The 21,436-nt window shown below is 46.5% G+C and overlaps 1 protein-coding gene across 2 annotated transcripts in view; it reads right to left on the bottom strand.

Annotated features, from left to right (window-relative positions):
* Positions 1-8,549: 8,549 nt before the first annotated feature.
* CCND2 (cyclin D2) overlaps positions 8,550-21,436 on the bottom strand; it is a 29,621-nt gene continuing 16,734 nt past the window's right edge. The window contains exons 5-6 of one of the 2 annotated variants that reach the window (XR_010729117.1): positions 11,898-14,131; positions 8,550-11,836 (exon numbers count right to left, since the gene is read on the bottom strand). Coding sequence is in view for 1 of the 2 variants with exons in the window: in XM_066257720.1 (XP_066113817.1) it covers positions 13,982-14,131 (150 nt within the window). In the remaining variant the exon portion in view is untranslated. Of the gene's footprint in view, positions 14,132-21,436 lie in introns of both variants that reach the window. The other variant, XM_066257720.1, reaches the window with a different exon arrangement.

Here is a 21,436-nt window from a genome sequence, read left to right as displayed (position 1 = left end):
GAACTTTTACTGGCAGGGATTTTCTCGCACCGCCCACTGTCATAATTGATTACATGCTGTGTATCCTGATGGAAGAACAGAATTTCTCGGCCAACAGAAAATCACAAATACATGGCAAACCATCTGCTTTGTCCAGCAAGTGAAAAATAATAATGTGACCAATGATCCAAGGGAGAAGAGGCTGCCAGTCCAACTGTGCCCAGTCTTCCATCAGCTTGATGTCTGAAGGTGGAGGGAGATTTGTTTTGGCAGCTGCCCTGCCTACATCTGACATCTGTCACCCATAGTTCCCCATTATTGCTGGTTCCAAAAAATTATACCTGCCAGTCAAACAGCTTTTCTGCTGATGGACAGTCGAAGGATGCTTTTTAGACCTGTCGTGCTTCTGGGGAACTCCCCTTTTTTGAATACATGCATCCACTAATCCCTTTTCATGCCTTGCCTTTTAGACTGTCACTTACTGAGAAAAGATTTCTCCCCAAGTCCAAGTTCATTGCTCTTTGGAAGAATGGCCGAAGCACTAAGGGATTACTAGGAAAGTTGTAAATGCTTATGGTTTTACTACTGTAGGATCATCAGCAGTGGTCTCCTCCTTCAAGACCTACAGAAAAAACAATACCTCCCCCCGCCATTTTGGGAAGTTAACATTTGTATCTATAACTTCTTTAAAAAATAATTAACATGGTACTTGATGTGTTTGCATATATTCTTGTTGAAGCTTCCTATGCACTAGACATTTTACTAGACTACCTCATTTAATGCTCTTAATAATCCAGTGAGGTTCCATATTTTATAACAGAACAAGCACAGGCTCAGAGCTCTTACAGCTAGTAAGTGGCGGCTCTGGGGTTCAGACCAAGACCTTCGTGCTTAAGTGAAATTCCCTTTCCACCACAGCATCCTGATCCCTTCTGTCACAATACTATGACAATTTGTATGCAGTATATAAATATATGATAAAGTCAGCAATACTCTGGGTAGATAGCATGTACTGGGGGGTATTATTTGAGAAGGCCAAGGCTCTTGTTTTTGCCACAGCTCTGACAGAATACTGAAGAAAAGAGAAGACCTTTATGGCCCTAAAATCCTGATCCCCTGGCCCTAATTCCTGCAGAGATGTGGGGAATAAAATAAATAAGGTAGTAGAAAGTGCCACATCAAAGCAAATCTTCCATAGTCCCTTCATTTTGATTTCACAGAGACACATGAAAAATATAAGTGAATGATTAATTTTATACAGCTTTTTATTCATTTTAGAGAGGGGTGGGAGGAGAGAGAGAGAGAGAGAGAGAGAGAGAGAGAGAGAGAAAGGGGGGAGGAGCAGGAAGCACTAACTCCCATATGTGCTTTGACCAGGAAGCCTGGGGTTTAGAACCAGTGACTTCAGTGTACCAGGTTGATGCTTTATCCACTGCATCACCACAGGTCAGGCAAATGATTGCTTTAAAAACATCTGTGGCATCAAGACTTTCTGGGGAAGTGTTAACCAGGATGTCCAGAGGCTCACTGAACTGAGCCATGAATGGAAACCTGTGAGAGCCGAGACTTCTCTTACCACTTTATCAATGTTTCCATGGCTGGGTGATCCTAAACCAGGAATGGGTACGAGTGGTTGCAGGACGTCAGGGTATTGGATCCACCATCGAAGGATGTATTTTGAAATAGTAAGCTGAATTTTTCCTCCAGTGTTTTTCCCCTGCATTTTTTGACCTTTTAATCCTCTGTCCCCCTTTTCAGGGAAGGGAAGATGGCCAAAGAGCCAAGAAAAGGAATCTCTTTCGCTGGAAGATAATGGAAAGAATCTTGATGTAAGCAAAGGCTTGAGAGACTGTGATGAGGAGAGTGAGGCTTCCCTGACTGCTGGACCAGAAAGATGCTCTGGGCCGAGTGGGACAGGGGTGTTAAGAGGACACTAGATACGAGCATAGACATTGGTGGATCCCTGAGCAGTAGGGGCAAATGACATATGTTGGGGTTTGAGAGGAAGTCAGAACCAGACCCCTTTGCCACATGCGTTCCTGGACTGGCGAGATCCCGGAGCAGTGGCTGTGCAGCATCCTAAATAGGGCCGTGGGTAACCTTTTGGCTCTAAGCCCCAGCAATGGTGTGGGAGCAGCACAACGTGTGTTTTACATCCGGGAGTTAAAAAAAAAAAGCCAGGAAAGCTAAAGTTACAATGTCTGTGATTTTCTTTAAAATATTTCAGAATATACAGCCTGTATGGGTGACTTAGGTGAGCTGCACCCCAGATGTTACAAGCGTTGTCTTAGTCAGCGGAGGCTGCTATAACAAAATCCCACAGATTGGGGGGGGGTTTAAACAACAGACACTTATTTCTCCCAGTTCTGCAGGCTGCCAATTGAGATCAGGCTGCCAGCACAGTCGAGTTCTGGTGAGAGCCCTCTTCCGGGCTGCAGAAAGAACAAGCCAGCTAGCTCCCTGGGTTTTAATAAGGGCACCAATCCCATTTATGAGGGCTTTATTCTCAGGACCTCCCAAAGGCTCTACCTCCAAATACCATCTCATTGGGATTAGGTTTCTGTTGAGTTTTTGGTTTTGTTTTGTTTTTAGGTTTTATTGATTGATTTTAGAGAGAGGAGTGGGAGGAGCAGGAAACATCAACTCGTCGTAGTTGCTTTTTGTTTGTGCCCTAACCAGGCAAGCCTGGGGTTTCGAACAAGAGACCTCAGTATTTCAGGTTGACATCCCATCCACTGTGCTACCACAGGTGGGGTAGGATCAGGTTTAAACATATGAATTGGGGAGGGGGAGGTGCACAAACAATAACCTATTCTAATCAGAATGTACAATCTAAGGGTGGTCCACCGGTGTCCTAACCGGAAGACCCCATAGTCTACAAAAACTGTATCTTGCTTGATAATGCATGCTTTACTAATTAGTATCCCGAGTTTCAGAAATGCGATATTATTGGTGAAAACAGCAACCTGTCTACTATCACTATGCGAGTTAGAAACGGGCCTCGCTGAAATCAAGACAGGTGTACTGGCTTACTTAGAGCTTGTGAAGGTCCTCCTCAGGGTGAGGAGTCTAGGGACATTGGTGGCAGCCTCGGCCTTGCTGAGACTGTCTGTTCAACAGCCCTCCCTTCAGCCACAGGATCAGGAGGCCTTCTGCTTGCTTGTTGCTGACTCCAAAAATAAGAATATCCTACCTTTAAAATATTTGCCTGGAGCAGTGACTCTTTCATGCAAGGTTGTAGTTGAGACAGAGCCCTGGGGTGTCACAACACTAGGGGACAGAAGGTCTGCTAGAATTTGGATGTTCTGCAAAATTTAGTCTCAACTTTGCTTTTATTATATTGTAAATTGATAGCAAAAATTTGAGGGCATGTCCAACACTCACCCACTTTAAATTTTTAGTGACTTAAAATATCAATCAAAAGAATTTGAGAATGGACTTACATCAGTATGTAAAAAGTTGTTGATCCTGAGCAGGCTCTGCAGGCTTGAACTGAATGCCCATCCCAGCCCTCCATCCCACCCAAGTGTGGTAACTAGGTGACCCCAAACTAGAAAGCAAACCTGGGGAGGAGGGAGAACCAACTATGAATGGCCCGAGAGTCAGAGTCTTCCTGTCCAAAGGAGCTTTAGCGGAAGACAGTTTCACTCTTGTACATGTGAGTTCTGGGCTGAGAAGCATAGTGGCCACACAGGTCCTGGGAGAAACCTGAACAGAATACTCTGAATAACCAGGAAGCGATGCAAAAAATGCCTGGAAGGAAACTGCTACTTGAGAAAGAAAAAAAGGGTGGGGGAGGGGAAGAAAAAGAAAACACTATTTCCAGACTATAAAATGACTCCCTGACAAATTTCTCCTGCAATTATAAGGCCTTTTTCTTTTTTCTTGGACTTGTCCTCATTGAAGGTGACAGACAGTCCATCTTCTGATGATTTCAACAGTAATATCATCATCCAATTCTTCCCACCTTTGCTGAACAGCTCAGTAAGCAAAATGGAAATAAATCGAGCAGCGCTGTGTGGTGTAGGGTGTGTAGTATTTGAAGTCAGCCACATCCAGGTTCCAGTCCCATCCTGACTCTTCACTGTGAGCTGTGTGACCCTCAATTTACTCAGCACAGAACAAGGTATCACATTCCGTGAGGGGTTGTGAGGCGGGCATGACATGCTTGTGGACAGCTCTTTTAACACTACAAAATGGAACTTGGCTGCTAATTATCTAGTCTCCCCCATCTTCTGTGCCTAAATTGGAAATACTGAGTAGCTGAAAGATTGATACTTGTCTGTAAAATTAACTCTTAAAAAGCCTGAATTAGGTGCCCTCTGGCAGTCTTCGTTAGCTTTGAGGACAGGTAATATTTCTTAAGCACTGGCTATGTGCTAGGCACTGTGGAAGTGCTACAATGAATGAACCCAGGAGGTACTGTTCTTCTGTCACCCTGTTTCACAGATGAAGGAAATGAATTACTGAGGGGCTCAGTAATGTGCCTAGCGTCCCCGGGCAGGCAGTCCGCTGGAGCCCTTGTGTTCTTTACCAAGTTAAGTAGCAGCCGTCTGTGACTTGTCTGTTTCTGCCATTACCCACTGAGATCAAGGAGAGCCTGGAAACCCAGGCGCCGAAGGACCGTTTGTTGAATGAGGTGTTTGGTGCAGAGTGCCTGGCATACAACCAGCCCTCCTCTGTTGAATGAAGAACAGAGGCCAGGAGCCCCACGTGGGAAAGGGGACGATGAAAAGTCATTGTTATTGATGGATGGGATAATTGAAGTGTAGCCATGGCATTTGTACTTCTTCCACAGATTCAAGAGTCTCACAGCTTTGTCTTCTCGTGGGCTCATTATGGTGTCATGAGAACTGGAAACAAATGACTGCAAAAACAAACAGCAGAGGGAAAAAAAAACATCTTTAATCCAGCCCACCTGGTAACCTCAGTGTGGGCTGACAACTCACACAGGTCCCAAAGGAATTTCAAAAATCTGGCCCTGCCTGACCTGTGAATAGAGCATTGACCTGGAATGGTGAGGTCACTGGTTTGAAGCCTGGGTTTGCCAGGTCAAGGCACATAGGAGAAGCAACAAGTTGATGCTTCCCACTCTTCTCCTTCCCCTTTCTCTTTCTCTCTTTCCTCTCTATAAAATCAATAGATAAAATCTTAAAAAATATATATGGTCCAGCCTTGACTAAAATTCCTTAAGAAGGTAAAGGTGATTGCAAACCTAATAGGGAGTGCAGCTCTTTTTTATTTTGGGTAGAGAAGTGGAGGGAGAGTCTCGGGCCTTTTTGCTGCACCTGAGGCTTACAGGAATCCTATTGCATAGCCAGAGAGGTGTAACGGACACAGTTTAGGCTGCAGAACTGCAAGTTCATTTGGGGACAGGCAGGTGATGTCCATGGTGGGTGCTGGGGGTGGCGGGGAGCAGAGTCCTCAGCTGCAGCCCCTACTGCCCCTCAGGCCTGTCTGCCAGAACATACATCTCCCAAGGAGTTAAAACCCTGACTCGATGTGAGAGCTCTCATCTGATATTAGCAAGAAAGAAAGTCCAAGGCAATTTAAATCATGGTGGGAGTCAAACTAAATACAACTGCAGGCCAGAGTTGGTCTGCAGGCTGCCAGGATGCCCTCTCTGAATTAGACACTGAAAAGAATCGAAAGCAGTCATGAATTGCACCAGCCACTCCCAAATGGAGTCAGATGGTGGTCGTGCTGAGAGAAGCAGGGGAGGGAACTGCTGGTCCTGCTGGTCTGCTGCAAAGAGGCTTTCGGTTCTGGGCATCCTACAACTGGCTGCATCGGTCCTTGTTCCTCCTGTCTGTGGCATTGGTGACACCTAGTGGACTTTCCAGGAAGCACTCTATACTTAGACCTTCAAGTTGGGTCCTGTAGAGGCCACAGGGTGGTGAGGGACTAGGGTGACAAGTAAAATCCAGAGCCAAAGTAAACACAAATGAAATGGAAGTGTGTTTTGGGTAAGCATCAGCTCAAAGCTGCAGTGGAATACCAAGGTAGGGTCAGAGGGAAATCAGCGGGGCTCCGTCTTGCTGTTTTTTAGGCCGCACAGTCCTGTTTGACGAAGCCCGAGGTCAGAGCTGACAGTCTGCCGCTCCTTTTCAGGGAAAGCCCCCAGAGCCAGAGACAAGAACAGGAAATATGGAAGTCATGACTGAAGTCATCATCTTGAAATGGTCAGCTTTATTTCTTTAAACCTCAGAAGAAATTAGGCTGGTGGGAATCCCAAATCAATGTCTGTGGCTACGTTTATCCTGCTTCAGGAGGATAACATCTGTTTATAGTGTTAAACTCCTTTATTGTGTGTGCTCAGGAAGCTGCTTATTTTTTTCAATTCTAAGATCACTTCTCTCATCCCTTTATTTTTGGAAAAAAGTCAAACTTTGTTTCTACTGTTTACAAACTGTATTGCATCTTATCAAAAGTGTCTTCCTTCACCTCATTTGCTTGAGAAAACCCGTCCCAGTTCCTCAGAAAGCACCCCTCCACGTCGGGAACTCAGTGACTCTGCGGGAATTAGCACTTGCTGTTGCAGTCTTCCAGGCCTGCGTGTTTTGTCTCCCCATGGAAAGTTCCTTAAACCATGGGGCCTGGGGTTTCGTTTTGTTTTCCCTGAAGACCCGCTGTAGGCCCTGCACACAGGCTCTGCCTACGGATGCTCAGCTTTCCTTTTCTTGACACTCTGAGCCTTCCTGCCTAGTCACCAGCATTGTTGCTACCATTGCTCTTGCTGTTTAGGAGCAGGGGAGCAATCCTCTGGTGCGATGCTCAGCTTTGAATACTTGCTTCAGGACAGTCCGTTGGGACTATTACTAAACGTTTACTTTGATCTCATCTCTGTGTACTGAACCCAAGTACTGGATCTCAGGAAAACCGTTGGAAATGCAGGCAACACACTCACTAGAGCACAAACAAAAGACCTTGGGTGCCTAGGTCTTCAGTCTATTACTCATTTCCACTTTCAGAAGAGACATTTTTGCCTCAAATTTGAGATTTTCCAATTGTAACTTGAAATGGGTCTGATAGACACGCAAAGGGGCCGTTCAATGCATCTAGAGCCCCCTGGGAGGCGTGCAGCGCTCCCTTCGTCTGCCCTCCCACCCTTAAACATCCACAGTTCTGAGTAGGAGACAGCCCTGGTGTTGAGGTATTGAGGAATGGCATTTGGAAGGAGTGGAGTTGTAGCATTGTTAACAGATACAGCCCCAATACTGCAGGGCAAGCCATGGGGGAGGGGAAGGAGAGGAGCCACAGAGGAAATTCCAAGAATGGGTAAGAGTGACACCCTGGGAAACACCCTGGAGGAGGCCCAGCAGACTCCACTAGGCAGAAACCCAAGAAAAAAAGTTATCCCTGCTTGTCTGCAAGAACAGTGGTGCCAGTGGAGGAACAGAGACAAAGGGGAATTCCTAGTCATTGTAGGATTAAAAATCCTATTCGGGGGCCCTAGCTGGTTGGCTCATCAGTAGAGCGTCGGCCCAGTGTGTGGAAGACGGCCCAGTGTGTGGAAGTCCCGGGTCTGATTCCCAGTAAGGGCAATAGGAGAAGCACCCATCTGCTTCTCCATCCTTCCGCTTCTTCTCTCTTCCCCTCCTGCAGCCAAGACTCCATTGGAGCAAAGTTGGCCTGAGTGCTGAGAATGGCTCCATAGCCTCCGCCTCAGGTGCTAGAATGGCTCTGGAGCAATGCCCCAGATGGGCAGAGCATCACCCCCTAGTGGGCATGCCGGGTGGATCCTGGTCGGGCACATGAGGGAGTCTGTCTCTCTGCCCCACTTCTCACTTCAGAAAAAAAAAATACTATTGGGGTGTTGTTACTCAAGATGAACAGGGACTGTCTTAATCTGGATGTTCCCAATGAGCAGCATTAATCTTACTGCTGACAAGTCAGATCATTATCAAACTAGAAAACAGCCATCAGTGACCAAGTGAAGACTAGAGAGAAAAGTTGTCAATAGTCACATCAAAATGGCTATTCTGCCACTGCCTTTCCACCCTTGGAAAGGAAGCTGGTCTGAGGAGCTGAGGTCCAGGACAGCTGGAAACAGGACCTAGCAATTCCCAGAAGTGTTGATCCCCGACCCCTTTCCCAGGCGCTGCCTCACTGCCTCTCCACCAAGGACAGTTGTGGCCCTGTTCTGCCGGGAGGGACATAGAGGTCAGGGTAAGATGGAAGCCAGCAATGCTACAGGAGTCGAAGCCTCAGACACCCCCTGCCCCAGAATGTGGAGATGGCACGGAGGCCTGCTGGCACCTCCCAACCCAGGAGATGCTCACCCCCAGCCAAGAGTGAGTAAACTGCAATAATTGGAGCCAGCATCTGAGGCCTTGTCATAATAGCAGTGACTTACCCATCTCATGAGGATGGGCTGAGGATTCTAGTTTATAAGACAGTAGCTGGGTGTCCCGAAAGGGAAAAAATTGTCATCAAGTACTGCATCGCAGTTAACACAGATGCACATGTAGATCACCTTCCAGGTTAGGACTTGTATTTTACATCACTAATAAAGATGTGTTCCATTCTGGAGACTTCCAGTCTACAAATAATTCAAAATGGCCAGAGAATTTAGGTCAAGGTGAGTTTATTCTCCAAACAGCATTACCTAATTTCATCCAAAACCATTTCCAAATCCATCTTCAAGCTAGTCAGAATAACAGGTTATTTCTTAAAACCGCTTAACACTGATCAGATAGGACCTCTTAAAAGGCAGCTGACTATATACCATGTCACCATCATAGCTAATAAAACACTTTTCCAATCTTCCTAAAAACCTTTTTATTTATACCGATCATGCTACTTTAGCACTTGCTAGCATCCCGACCAAACAAACACCCACACCTCTTATAAAGTACATTGTGAGAGAATTACATTGACTTGATATGGAATCACACTCGTTTAAAGCAAAAAAATATATATAATAATAAAAGAAGTCCAAGACGAGAAACTGTAACTGAGAAAGAGAGAGAAAGATCTGAGGTACATGGTACAAGGGTAATAAACATAATGGAAAAAATTCAATGGCCTGGTGGTCTGCTGGGGAATTAAGAGTTGGCCAGCAATCAGAACTAAAACCCCATTAAAAATAGTACGTTTTCTTCTTCTTCTTCTTTTTTTTTTTTCTAAAGGACAGGCACCTGTAAAAATACATTGGATACTGTAATGGCTACAGTCAGTAAGGCACTTTTTTCCCAAAGTAGGCTGCAGGCAGAAGAGTGAATGGTGCAGCCACAGCATGCATGGATACACTGGCCAATGGCTTCTTGAAACCTGAGCCAAGAATCAGGTTTGATAGCCCAGCAAAGTCTAAAGCAGACACACACAAACGTGAAGAGGATAGTTCTGAGAAATGTAGGCTAAATGATGTTTTGGGTTTAGAATCTAGAATCATGAAAAGCCACATGACGTGAGGAAGTCATAGACGTCCTCTGGAGTCTTCCTGCCCTATTTTGTACAAACTGACATGGCATGAGCAGCTCTTGAAAACTGCTCCCAGCCCACACTGGTAGAAGCCCACACTCATTCTATAGCTAGAGTTTTGTTGGCTTAAGGGGACTTTACTGTCTCAGCATTAATTTCCCTTTTAAAGCTCTTGTCGGGGCTGGACTATTTCAAAGATAAACAAAGAGGAATCCTTTTGGCTTAGAAGCCAACTGGCTTACTCAGACTTCCTCCTCATCCCTAACCTCCCGTTCCCACACTACCATCTTCTTGAACTAGAAAAATTATTATTTACATGATATAAGGTGCAAGTCTATTTCGTCTCCCAGCCCTGCCCCTTTGGCCTACGGAGAGAAAATTCTCCTGCCCTCTTTGAGAAAAGTCATCCAATCCTGCCTAATTTTCCTAACCTGTTCAGTCCCAGAGCTCCCAGGGCAGTGTGGAAAGGCCCGACGGGGCCAGGCTGCAGGAAAGCAACAGCTGCCTCTGCAGGGGAGCCCACCCTGCTGGTGAGGGGACGCAGGGTGGGGCCACCAAGACTGCTGCCTCCGCCAGCCCTGCCACTTAAGCCCCTGCGGGTATCCGAGCCATGCGTGTCCCTAACCAGGATGCTAAGAGGCAGAACAGAGCCTCTCGTACAAAGCACGCAGACCGAGGAGGGCCTGGCTGTGAGACAGGCTGAGTTCTCGGGCAGGGTGCGGCGGCAGTCCCAGCACAAAGGCTCCTCCAAGAGCAGCCCGTGCTCTGAGGAGCTGTCTTCTCAGCACATGGGACGTGTTCTGCTGTGGGATCTGTCCCCGGCTTCCACCTACAGGCTTCTTGGCTGTTATGAACCCGCATGGAATTAAATTATGCTTAGCATATATTTTTGGCATACTAGAATGTCCCCCACTAGGATTTGGCCAAAATAGGGGAAGGAACAAAGTTTGGCAGGCTAGGGGAACAACTTAGCCCCCACTGATGGAGAAAGCAAAAACACAGAGAGGAGGAAGTCAAGATGAAAAAAAATTTTAAAGGTTGAAAAAGACTCTAACAGGATTAGAACCCCTTTACTAGGAGGTGAACATGAAAAGAGAAAAAAAAAAACAAAAAAACCCAAAACGGAGAACTGAGCTCCTCTGGGCAAAATCTCCTACCAAGGAAAACTAGATCCAAGGAGAGGGTATCAGCCACTGGAAAATCAGAGGTCCTTCTTTTGTTCGAAGGAGGGACAGGCAGGAAAAGCCAGACAACCTACCTCCACCCCCATCAGCAACCCCATACCTCTTAGCACACTAAGCCCAAGACAGGAAGCAGAAAAAGCTAGAAGGCCCGAGTAGCATCAAGGGCTGTGGAAAAGTGGAAAGTTACAGACTGCAGGGAGAGCCTGTTGGCCTGTTTCCTTCTTTGTCAGGTTATCTCCTCCTTGCTCCTTCCGTTTGAGCTTAACGGCTGGTCACTATGGAATCAGTTTGTGCCTCATTTTGTCTTTAGGCTCCAAGACGCCCAAGAACTCGAAGGACCACATCTTCTTCCATTCTGTGGAACTCCTCAGGGCTCAGGAGAGTGTCTTGTGTAAGTCGACTCTTGATAAAAGACTGCCTATTCAGCTTTCCTCTCCCAAAACTTCAGAATTCACCACCCACTACTCCACCAGAAACTCCCTAGAATTTAGGGTTATGCTAACTCACCAAGTCCTGAACCCTTCTAAACATCCTACAAGAAAGCCTCCTTCATCTGGACTTGCATCTCTGTAGAGAAGCAGTCTCACCACTTCCCTTCAACTACAATTCAGTAATCATCTGACCTATTTTTTCCAATCATGCCAATTCGATGCCATTTAAACCAAGAAAACATTTAGCACCACTTAGTAGAGGACCTGGTCTTACCTAGTGCTGGCTGCCCCCGTCCGGAGACAGATGGAGGGAGGGACCCCCGCAACACTGCACACTGCAGATGCAGACCTAGAAAAACCTCTGTGATCACTGCAAACTGGGGATGCCCATGTCAGGGAAAGGGGAGAGAGGGAAAGGTCTTCGCAAGATGAAAGGACCCTAGAGATGAAAGCCCTGCTTTAGAAAGGGCCCTAAGACAAGGGTCTCCAAGTAGCCTGCTGGAATTCTTTAGCCTGCCTCTTGATACCTGACAGCTAAGTGCAAAATTATGACTTCTTCATCCATTGCATAAAATGTGCTGAATGTCTGCTGTGGGGGGCCAAGGGGGGAGGTAGGAGGGGAGGGGAAATCCCTTGGTTCAATTGTATTTTTTCCATCATGAGGAGGATACCAGAGTTAAAATAGAATCCTGATGACCTTCACTACTGAAAAGGTCCCTGGGTGTGAGACCCGGGACCAAACCAACCCTGCCTTCCACCTGAGAGGGCAGGCAGCCTCCTGGGTGTGAGACCCGGGACCAAACCAACCCTGCCTTCCACCTGAGAGGGCAGGCAGCCTCCTGGGTGTGAGACCCGGGACCAAACCAACCCTGCCTTCCACCTGAGAGGGCAGGCAGCCTCCGTCCTGCCTTCCTCCCCCCACACACGGGCTCCCGAGCAGAAACTGTACGGCTGTGAGGTATTATGAAAACAAAAATGTGAATTGTCTTCTTTTGTAGCTATTGATTGTGTCCAGTAAACCTGAGGTAAAGAATACTCTGTCTGTCTTTGAAGAATGTGATCAGAAAGGAAAAAAACCAAAAACCAAAAAAACCCAAAAAAGAAAAAAACAACAACCTTGAATACGCTACCAGAAGAAAAACTATGGAAAGGCTTTTCCAGTACAAAGAACTCATATCTCAACCATCTACTTCGAGACTTGGAATTTAAGCAGTAAAATAATATATTATAAACATGTTTATAAAATAGCAGCACACTGTGAAAAACATTACAGCTACGTACTGTTAATGTGAATAAGGATGAATGATCTTAGCTTCTTAGCAGCGCAAAAAAAAATAATAATAAAAAACTGAACACAATAAAATGAAAAGTAAGAGACCCTTAGATTTTTCTCCATCTTTAACCCTCATACTACGAAACAAGGCAGAATCGGTGTATAAAATAATTCTTCTAAGTAGCCTTGTTCTGATTTTTTTTTTTACTTAAAAAAGGCAAATATTTCAACAAATAGCTTCATCACCTGTCAATTATAATTGTGCAAAAAAAAAAAAAGTGAACTGGATGTGTTTAAGAAATGGAGAGGAAAATTCAAGTACACTGAATACAACCTTGCAATAAAATGAACAAAAAAACGGAAAAGGGAACAAGACACCACACCGATGTTCAGCTGTCTGTCTTTGCACCAGCGTTAACTTTCCTTTCTATGTCCAAAGGAGAAGTATATAGGTGGGAATTAAGATCCTTCCATGCTGTCGAACTGGCAACAGATCTTTGTTTTTAGGCTTTTCTGAGGAATGTTGTGATGGGAATGTCAGTGGAAAGGGTTGTCTCTTCAGTCCTACTAAGGGACACCAGAACTGTATACCAGACAATGTCAGATACCAGAAGCGAATAGTACTGAGACTGGGGGTGGGTGGGGAAGAGGCACTGGAGAAGGGAGGAGTCTATTCAGCATAATTTGCATAAACCATCCCATCTATCCCTCAGGAACAATTTTTCAAAGTGCTTTTCGAATGGAATGGTTTATAACAACGCTAAACTGTGGACCAGACATGCCAATCAGCACCAAAAATTAGTTTTCTCCTAATAAGGGATGCCAAGGTCACACTACTCTCTTGAATACGTTAAAAGATTCCATTTCAGGTCCCACCCTTGGTCTCCATCTGCCTCCATTTCATATGAGTTTTGGTTATGTCCCAGAGCTACACTGCCCCTTTAGAAAAAAAATACGGTGGTGTGTGCAATGAACCATGTTTGGAAGAAGAAGCAAGATGTCAAAGAACATAAAACCCAGGATATAATCACCTGTGACCAACTGGAAAATAAAATATCTTTTTAGGTAGCAGCTACTGTAGACAGCAAGGGTTCCTAACTAGAGATCCAGCAATGCTCTTGACTTAGTAATAGGTGGTTGAGACCATAGGTGCTTCTGCGTCCAAACTGGTTCAGTCACGCCGAGAGAGATCGCTTTGTCCTCCCTCCCCACTGTGTCCCTCCTTATTTCTAATTCCTTCTAGAGTTCATGGCTTTGCAATCTAACCATGCCATCAAGGGCATACACAGTTCCTTGAAGTTATACTAAACAGGGTATATGTACTAGTTGATAACATGAAGAAAAAGTCTCCTCTAATTCATTTCCATATTGCAGGCATACATTTTCTCTAGCTACTCTGCAGTTTTCCTGTAAGCATTTTAACTATTACATTTAACATAATCAAAATAATAACTGTTCGCATACACAAGGGATTCCCTTCTGTTGTACTTCAAATAGGCACCACATGCTTTTAATTATTCTGTTTTTATAGGACCTGTTTCTCTCACTTATAAAAGACCTTTCAATACGATCTAGGTGGGGGCAGAATTTTTTTTTTTAAGTTTCATCCTAAAACATAAAGAACAAAACAACCAGAGAGAAGGAGAGAGCAGATCTGAACACATCTCTCCCATGTGGCCCAACTGACATCCTCACAGGTCAATATCCCGCACATCTGTAGGGGTGCTGGCTTGGTCCAGTTCGTCCTCCGACTTGGATCCATCCCCCTGCTCCTGACGGAACTGCTGCAGGTTGCTGAGCAGCACCACCTCAATCTGCTCCTGGCAGGCTTTGAGGCAATCCTGGAAGGAGAAGGGTCCAGAGAGCCGTTAGCAACATCAATGGGGGCACAGAGTGCCTGGTGAAGAAGACATACACAGTTCAAGCCTCCCCTAGTTCCAGGCTAGTTTTCCAGGAGAAATAAATGTGAAAGAAAGGAGATGCATTCTTGAAGAGCCAAGGAACCACATTCCTTCAAGTCTATCGGTGGTACCGGGGAGCTTGTTAGAAATCTGGAGTCTCAGGGCACTCGTGTGTCCAGCAGAATCCGAGAAGCCTGTTCTAGATGAGGAGCCGTGGATGGGCACGGAGTGCCTGTAATCTAAGCACCACAGGATGTTTTCTGCTTGGGGAGGTGGGAGGTGACAGAGACAAGGGGAAGGCCAGCACGCTGCAGACAGTGCTATCAAACTAGGCAAACATAGCACCTGAGGGATAAGAAGAGAAGGGGCTGAGCTGTACTGACCCTCATATACACTGTGCAAGTGCTTAGAACAAAAATTCTGTTTTCCTGCTTATTTATTTACCTTTTCCTTCTTAACTCTCTTAAGAATAAAACGCACAATGTTTACAAAATTCCGGACACTTGCGCTAATTTGGGTATAAGCAAGGATTTGCAGGATTGCTCTGATATTACTCTATATTTGGTAGGGAAAACTCCAAGTGTGTGTGCCCCAGGCAGAAGCTTCTGTTAGCTGGCTGACATGGAAGCAGCGGCAAGTCATCAGTGTCACCAGGGAGAGGCTGTGGCTCCCACTAGCAAGCAGGGTGTGAGCTGAAGAACTTGCCTGGTGGCTATTTCCAAATTTTCAACCTCTGTCCTCTGCAAGGCTGCTGTCTGCACTCTTTTCATCAACAGTTTCTACACATGGAAAATATAGTCCACTGAATCTGCCCGGCTCTGTCCACAGCTTCGTGGATGCTTCCAATTGGTCGGTATCACTGTGGAATTTTCACTAACAGAGGTGACTGTTTGCCCAGCACAGAAAGATTTATCTTTATATTCCAAAGATCAAAAATGAAGTTGGGATGAACTACTCAGAAACAAAGTTTCCATACCCCACCCCCACAACTTTCTTTCCTATTGCTCCTCCACTCCACATTTCTAACTACAGCTTTTTATGAAAATTCAGATTAGGAACTGCAGCAGGTGGGTGCTATGAGCAGTGATGAAATATCACCCAGAATGTAAGAAGAACGGAAAGAGGAAGGGCGGGTACCTGCTGTCTTCCCGCCATACTGTGGTCAGCAGCTAAGTTACCTAAATTCTCTGCTCTCTGTTTCCTTGCTTATAAAATCAGGATAGTGAAACGCTCACAGAGTGAAGAGCAAGTGATATTATGTGGGAAGTGCTAAGTGGCAGTTCAATAAGTGGTAATTATTAATTATGAGTAGCAACAGATAATCAGTCCATGAGTCTGAGGAATTCTTTAGACTCCTTGAAAATGAGGTATGCATTAGCATTTGCTCAAGAATGGCGAAGGGGGCACTGAGACTGGCACGGGGGACTGAAGGTCCAATAGGACAGACATAACCCAGTGGCAGAGGTCCTTGTGCCATCCAGAACAAGCTGAGGAGTGAGGGACTGACAATGAGGAGACCTCCTGACATTTCTCAGCTTCCCTGTGGCATCTCCTGGTGACGCCTTCCACCTGTCCCACCTCCCTCACTGGTGATTAGCAAGCTGTCGGGCCTCCCCCGCCTCCTTGCTCAGATCTGCCCTGTGCCCTCCCCCCAACAAAGACACACGGCAGAGTGCTGGGGCTCCTAAGTCGCTCATCACTTGTCAAAAGGTCTAGGTGGTGAAGGCACAAAAGGCATCATGTTTCTAAGGGCACTGGCATTTTAGTAGGAGACATCTGAAAACCTTAGGGCCTTACAATCTTAAAAAAAAAAAAAAAATCTGGCCCTGGAAAGTTGGCTCCATGGTAGAGCATCAGCCCGGCATGTGAATGTCCTGGGTTTGATTCCCAGTCAGGGCACACAGAAGAAGTGACCATCTACTCCCCCCATCTCTCCCCTTCTCACAGCCATGGTTCGATTGGTTCAAGTACATTGGCTCTGGGCACTGAGGATAGCTCAGTGGAGCTTCTGCTTCAGGTGCTAAAAATAGCTGGGTTGCAAGCATGGCCCCAGATAGGCACAGCTTCAGCCCCAGATGAAGGATGCTGGGTGGATCCCGGTCCAGGCACAGGTGGGAGCCTATCTCCTCTCCTCTCACTTGGAAAAGAAAAAAAATCTAAAAGTTGAAGTTAATGTGGAGGTTAACATACACTGCTCACAAAAATTTGGAGATCAGGGAATATGCACATACTCCTGTACTTTTTAGCTTTTTGTATAGTGCATTTTCACCAATGAAATAAAAGTTGGTTTTGGTTTTGCATCTCATTTGCATAACTGAACAACTTTCTTTGACTTGTCATTGGCTTTTCTGATGTTCTTGTTTAATAAAAAGAAAAGCAGCCCTGGCCGGTTGGCTCAGCGGTAGAGCGTCGGCCTAGCGTGCGGAGGACCGGGGTTCGATTCCGGCCAGGGCACACAGGAGAAGCGCCCATTTGCTTCTCCACCCCTCCGCCGCGCTTTCCTCTCTGTCTCTCTCCTCCCCTCCCGCAGCCGAGGCTCCATTGGAGCAAAGATGGCCCGGGCGCTGGGGATGGCTCTGTGGCCTCTGCCTCAGGCGCTAGAGTGGCTCTGGTCGCAACATGGCGACGCCCAGGATGGGCAGAGCATCGCCCCCTGGTGGGCAGAGCGTCGCCCCTGGTGGGCGTGCCGGGTGGATCCCGGTCGGGCGCATGCGGGAGTCTGTCTGACTGTCTCTCCCTGTTTCCAGCTTCAGAAAAAATGAAAAAAATAAAAAAAAATAAAAAATAAAAAAAAATAAAAAATAAAAAATAAAAAAAAATAAAAAATAAAAAATAAAAAGAAAAGCAAATGCTTCTTTTTTTATCGCTTCATATTCATTTTGAGATATCCTCTAATTTTTGTGAGTAGTTATATAAACCAAAATATGACATGATGAGTCAAAACTAGTCTTGACTTCCTTTGGAAGGTCCTGCAGAGATGGCTAATGAAGCCAACTCTATTGGTTTTCCTTCTTAAGCTGGGACGGACAGCACGTGCACAGTTTTTTCTGAATGAAATAAGTTGGGATTTCATACAAGACACACACTCTCTGCTTCTTTTAGCCCCTTTTTAGTCTCAATCAAAATCATTACTGACTCTGGCCAGCTCTCGGTCTTTGACTCCCTTACCTGAAGGGAAAACGATGACTAAAGCAGTTACCCAGAAATGAGGCACCCTGAAATGCCACTCCCTTGTCTCGTCTAGATTCATCCATGACAGAGCAGGAAGCTGACCTTCCTGGGGCCAATCATGTCCCCCTTCCTGGAAAGACGTTAGGGGTCTCCGCCTCACCCTCTCATAGGCTCCACTTCTTCACAACTTGGACGTTATCAGCTTGAGTTTCAACTGCATGAATCTCACTCTTAGCTAGATGGGAAGCTAAAGGGCAAAAGCCTGTCTTGTATAAATGATGTCAAATGTCCTACCCTCTGATGGTGGAAGACAAGAGGTCAGCACCCCCAGCTTGAGACAGAGCTTGCTCCCTGCCTACTGACACCCTGGTGTATTTCAATCCCGCTGCAGACTGCCAGGGAGCATGCGAATTTTCTGGGAACCGATGGAAAGTGAAGAAAGAGGCGTGGTGGTGCTATTACCTGCAACCAGTGTGCCAACTGCCCAGTCCCCTTCCTGCCCGAGGAGCTCCCAGCTCCTCGGCCACAGTGCAGGATGGTGCCTAGGACTGGAGTGGGGCAGGCAGGGACCTGGGAGAGAGAGGAGCCCTACCTGCCACCTGGCACAGCTGTTTGCGCTAGGAGGTCAAGCTGAGAGAAAGAAATAGAAGGGGAGGCCAGCGGATGAGTCCAAAGGAGAAAGAAAGCAAAGCTCAGAAGCGTGGGATCAAGTATTCCCAAAGGGCAGAATTATAAGAGGACATGCACAGATAATTACAGAACCTGAGACTTTGGGGGCCCAAAGGGGCTTTTCAAGATTAAACAGCTACATGCCCCCATTTTACAGCTAGAAACTGAAGCCAGCTTGTTCTCCCAGTTACTAGTTAAAAACTAAGACTGGCCTTATAAAGGCCAGCCTCCAGCTTCAGAATTCTTTTTCGTGTGCCTCTTTTTCTTCTCGGCCTCAAGTAAAGACACGAAGGCCCGAGACTCTCCAAGAAAAGGAGACCTAGCTCGTGTCTGGAGAGAACTGACAGCACCCCCGATGGAAAGATGCTACATGCATGTAAAGTGTAACAGCTCTAAGACCCTGTTTTCCGTCAGCCTTCAAAAGCACCAGCCATTGTGTTAAGATGCCCCAAATTAAGCTGATTAAAAGGAGAGCCATAATGCTCATCTGTCAGCTTGGACAGGTGGCACTCCACAGCGCTGGAGGTCGGGCAAGCCTCCAGCTCCGATGATGATAGGCCCCCTCACTGCCCATGCCCCCAGCCCCGGAGCCCTGACAGCCCGTGTTTGTGATCTCCGGCTCCTTACACGGGCCTCCGACTTCCTCCGCTTGCTGGCTCGGGCTCTGCGCCCTGCACCCTCCTCTGCCTCCATGAATGGGCCAACGAAACTCCTACCATTAGCCCTCAGTGTAACTGCATCACTCCATTGTCACCACACACGCACTGCACTCAACAGGGGGACAAAGGGCTGAATGAGCCCCAGACCCGCAGCCAACTCAGGCAGAGACAACTTAGGAAACTATCTCATTCTTCCTTTCTTCACAGGCTGTTTGGCTTATTTCCTTGCATACCAAATGAGGCCCATAGAAAAAATAAGGCAAGAGAGGGAAGCATCAGACTCCAATTCTATTGCCCCCTCACCTCCCACCCCCAGCTTCCTGTCCAGCAACTCTTTGCAAGGTTCTTGACCATAGGCCCTGTAAAGTCCACAACAGACAGTCACAGCAAGACTGGCCTTTAGGATAAGGTGCACTGCGAGGCGTTGGTGCTTTTAGCTAAGGAGGATGTGCTAGGGACCCTAGGAACACATGTCAAAATAGAGACCCCCTTAGACCCCCTTCACTTCACTGTTGACTCTTTTAATAGCTCACTAACAATCAGGATTATAACGTACCAGGATGACCCTAAGGAAGGGACATCTCAGAGCTTTCTCTGGGTGATATTTTAGAATGTGAGTTTTGATGTAAACTAGGTGGAGAAAGATAAATACAGTGACCAGATGACTGAAGCCTGTGCTTGTGATGTTAAATAGCTTTCAATAACTACACAGCATCTGCGTGGCCCACCAGTCTCAAGTCTACATTCTCATTAGTGATTTACAAAAACTGTGTCATGTGAAAATGAAGTGATTTGCTCTAAGATAAAGTCAGGTAAGACCTTTTGAGGACCCTGACATATAATTAACGGTAAGAACTATATAACTGCCCTGGTTGGACAGCTCGGTTACTTAGTTAGAGCATCATCCTGATATGCAGAGGTTGCTGGTTCAATCCCCGGTCAGGGCACATACAGGAATAGATAGATTTTTCTGTCTCTCCCTCTCTCTCTCTCTCTCTAAAATCAATAAATAAATTGTTTAAAGAGAAAATGAAATATATAGCCGTTGAAAAGACCCAGAGAGACCAAAGGTTTAGAAACACACTCGACCCCCATGTGCCCACCCTTTGTCCTCTGTTCGTTCCTTCCTTCCTCCTTCCTCCTGTCTCCAGCATCATTCCCCAGCGACTGCCAGGGGCTCTGGAGAAAGAGCCGAGTAAAAGCTGGGTCTTGTTCAAGAGGTTCTATAGACAAGTGAACAGTGAGATAAACGCTGGCACAAGGCACGAGCAGAGTGCCCGGGGGACGGAAGAGGAACCCCGACTCTGCCTGGGGAAGCGGGGAAAGGCTCATGGGGAACCAGGACAGCCGATCCCTCCCCTCAAACTTACCCTTGGCAACGGAAGCCCCGTAGAGGTTCCCCCAAAAGCCAGAACTGCCTCTCTGGCTGGTGTCTGTTTTTAGCAACACTTGTGAGTGGAAGGAAAAAGTACTTAAAATATACCACCCTCTGAGACTTTTATTCCCTGTAAAACTGTCAGGCTTCTCACTCAGCTTTCTGTTTGGAATGAAGCGTTCCGGTTTATTTTGGCAACCAGAGGGAGCAACAAAGACCAACTTTCTCAGAGCCGCATGGGTCCCTCCTATCAAAGCTTTCTGCCGCGGGCCAGGGAGCCAGAGGAGCTTGTCCGGCTGTCTCAAATCAATCAAGGGGACCCCCTTTTCAACAGTTTGATCCCTGACAATCCCTGCATAGCGAACACTGGAAGCCTAAAGAGACCACAAATAACAAGGTGCACGGGGCAGGCACAGAGCTGCAGGGACTCCAGGGCTAGACGCTGGCTCCTCCAGTCCCCATTCAGTGCCTGGTGTGGGAGGGAGGACACGATGCTGTCCTGTGTACATGACATCCCTGTGGGAGAGCTCAGTACAAACCTATGGGCATTTCACAGAGTGGCCCGAGGACACTGTACACATGTGTATGTGTGCATGTATGTTTTATGTGACGATATGGGTATCATAAAATTTACCATCTCAGTCAGTTTTTTAGTGCACAGTGGTATGAAGTACATTCAGTTGAGCCACTGTCACCAGTGTCCGTCTCCGGAACATTTCCATCAGCCCAGAATGAAACACCGTACCCATGACACAGTACCTCTCCGTTCCTTCCGCTTCCTTGGCCCTGGTAACCTCTCTTCCACCTTGCATTAAGTGGAGTGATAACCTATTTGTCTTTTTGTGTCTGGCTTACTTCACTCAGCATGTTTTCCATGTTTTCAAGACTCACTGATGGTGTAGCATTGTGTCAGAACTTCATTTCTCTCTACGGTTGACTAATATTCCGTTGTATGGACAGAGCACATTTGGTTCTCCATTCCTAGGACAATCTCCATTAAGTGTATTCTGCTGGGAGGCCTGCATTTTGCATGAGGCCTGGTGAGCACCTTCCTGTGAGTTGATTTCCTTCTGCGTTTTTAGTTCCTGACCGTTCATTTGCTTGTGATCTGCATTTGCAAGGGGGTTTTATAAACTTTAGTCTTGATTCTCCATACTGTTGCTAAGTTCCTTGAAGGCAGGAACCTTATCTTTTATTTTTCATGCCCTACCCAACCCCTCAACATCTACCATGGTGCCTTGGGTCCATGCCTCACTCATGCAATGGGTCTGCCACAAGTGGGTCTTCACTAACTAATTTCAGAAGTGAACGGGGGGTAAGGCCATGAAGGAAATGCACCACTTTAACTCACAAAGCGGTAAACGGAGCTCA

This window comes from Saccopteryx bilineata, chromosome 2 (genome assembly GCF_036850765.1).
Source record: "Saccopteryx bilineata isolate mSacBil1 chromosome 2, mSacBil1_pri_phased_curated, whole genome shotgun sequence".
NCBI lineage: Eukaryota > Metazoa > Chordata > Mammalia > Chiroptera > Emballonuridae > Saccopteryx > Saccopteryx bilineata.
The sequence above is the reverse complement of the archived record's forward strand: the minus strand, read 5'-3'. Positions and strand labels throughout refer to the sequence as shown.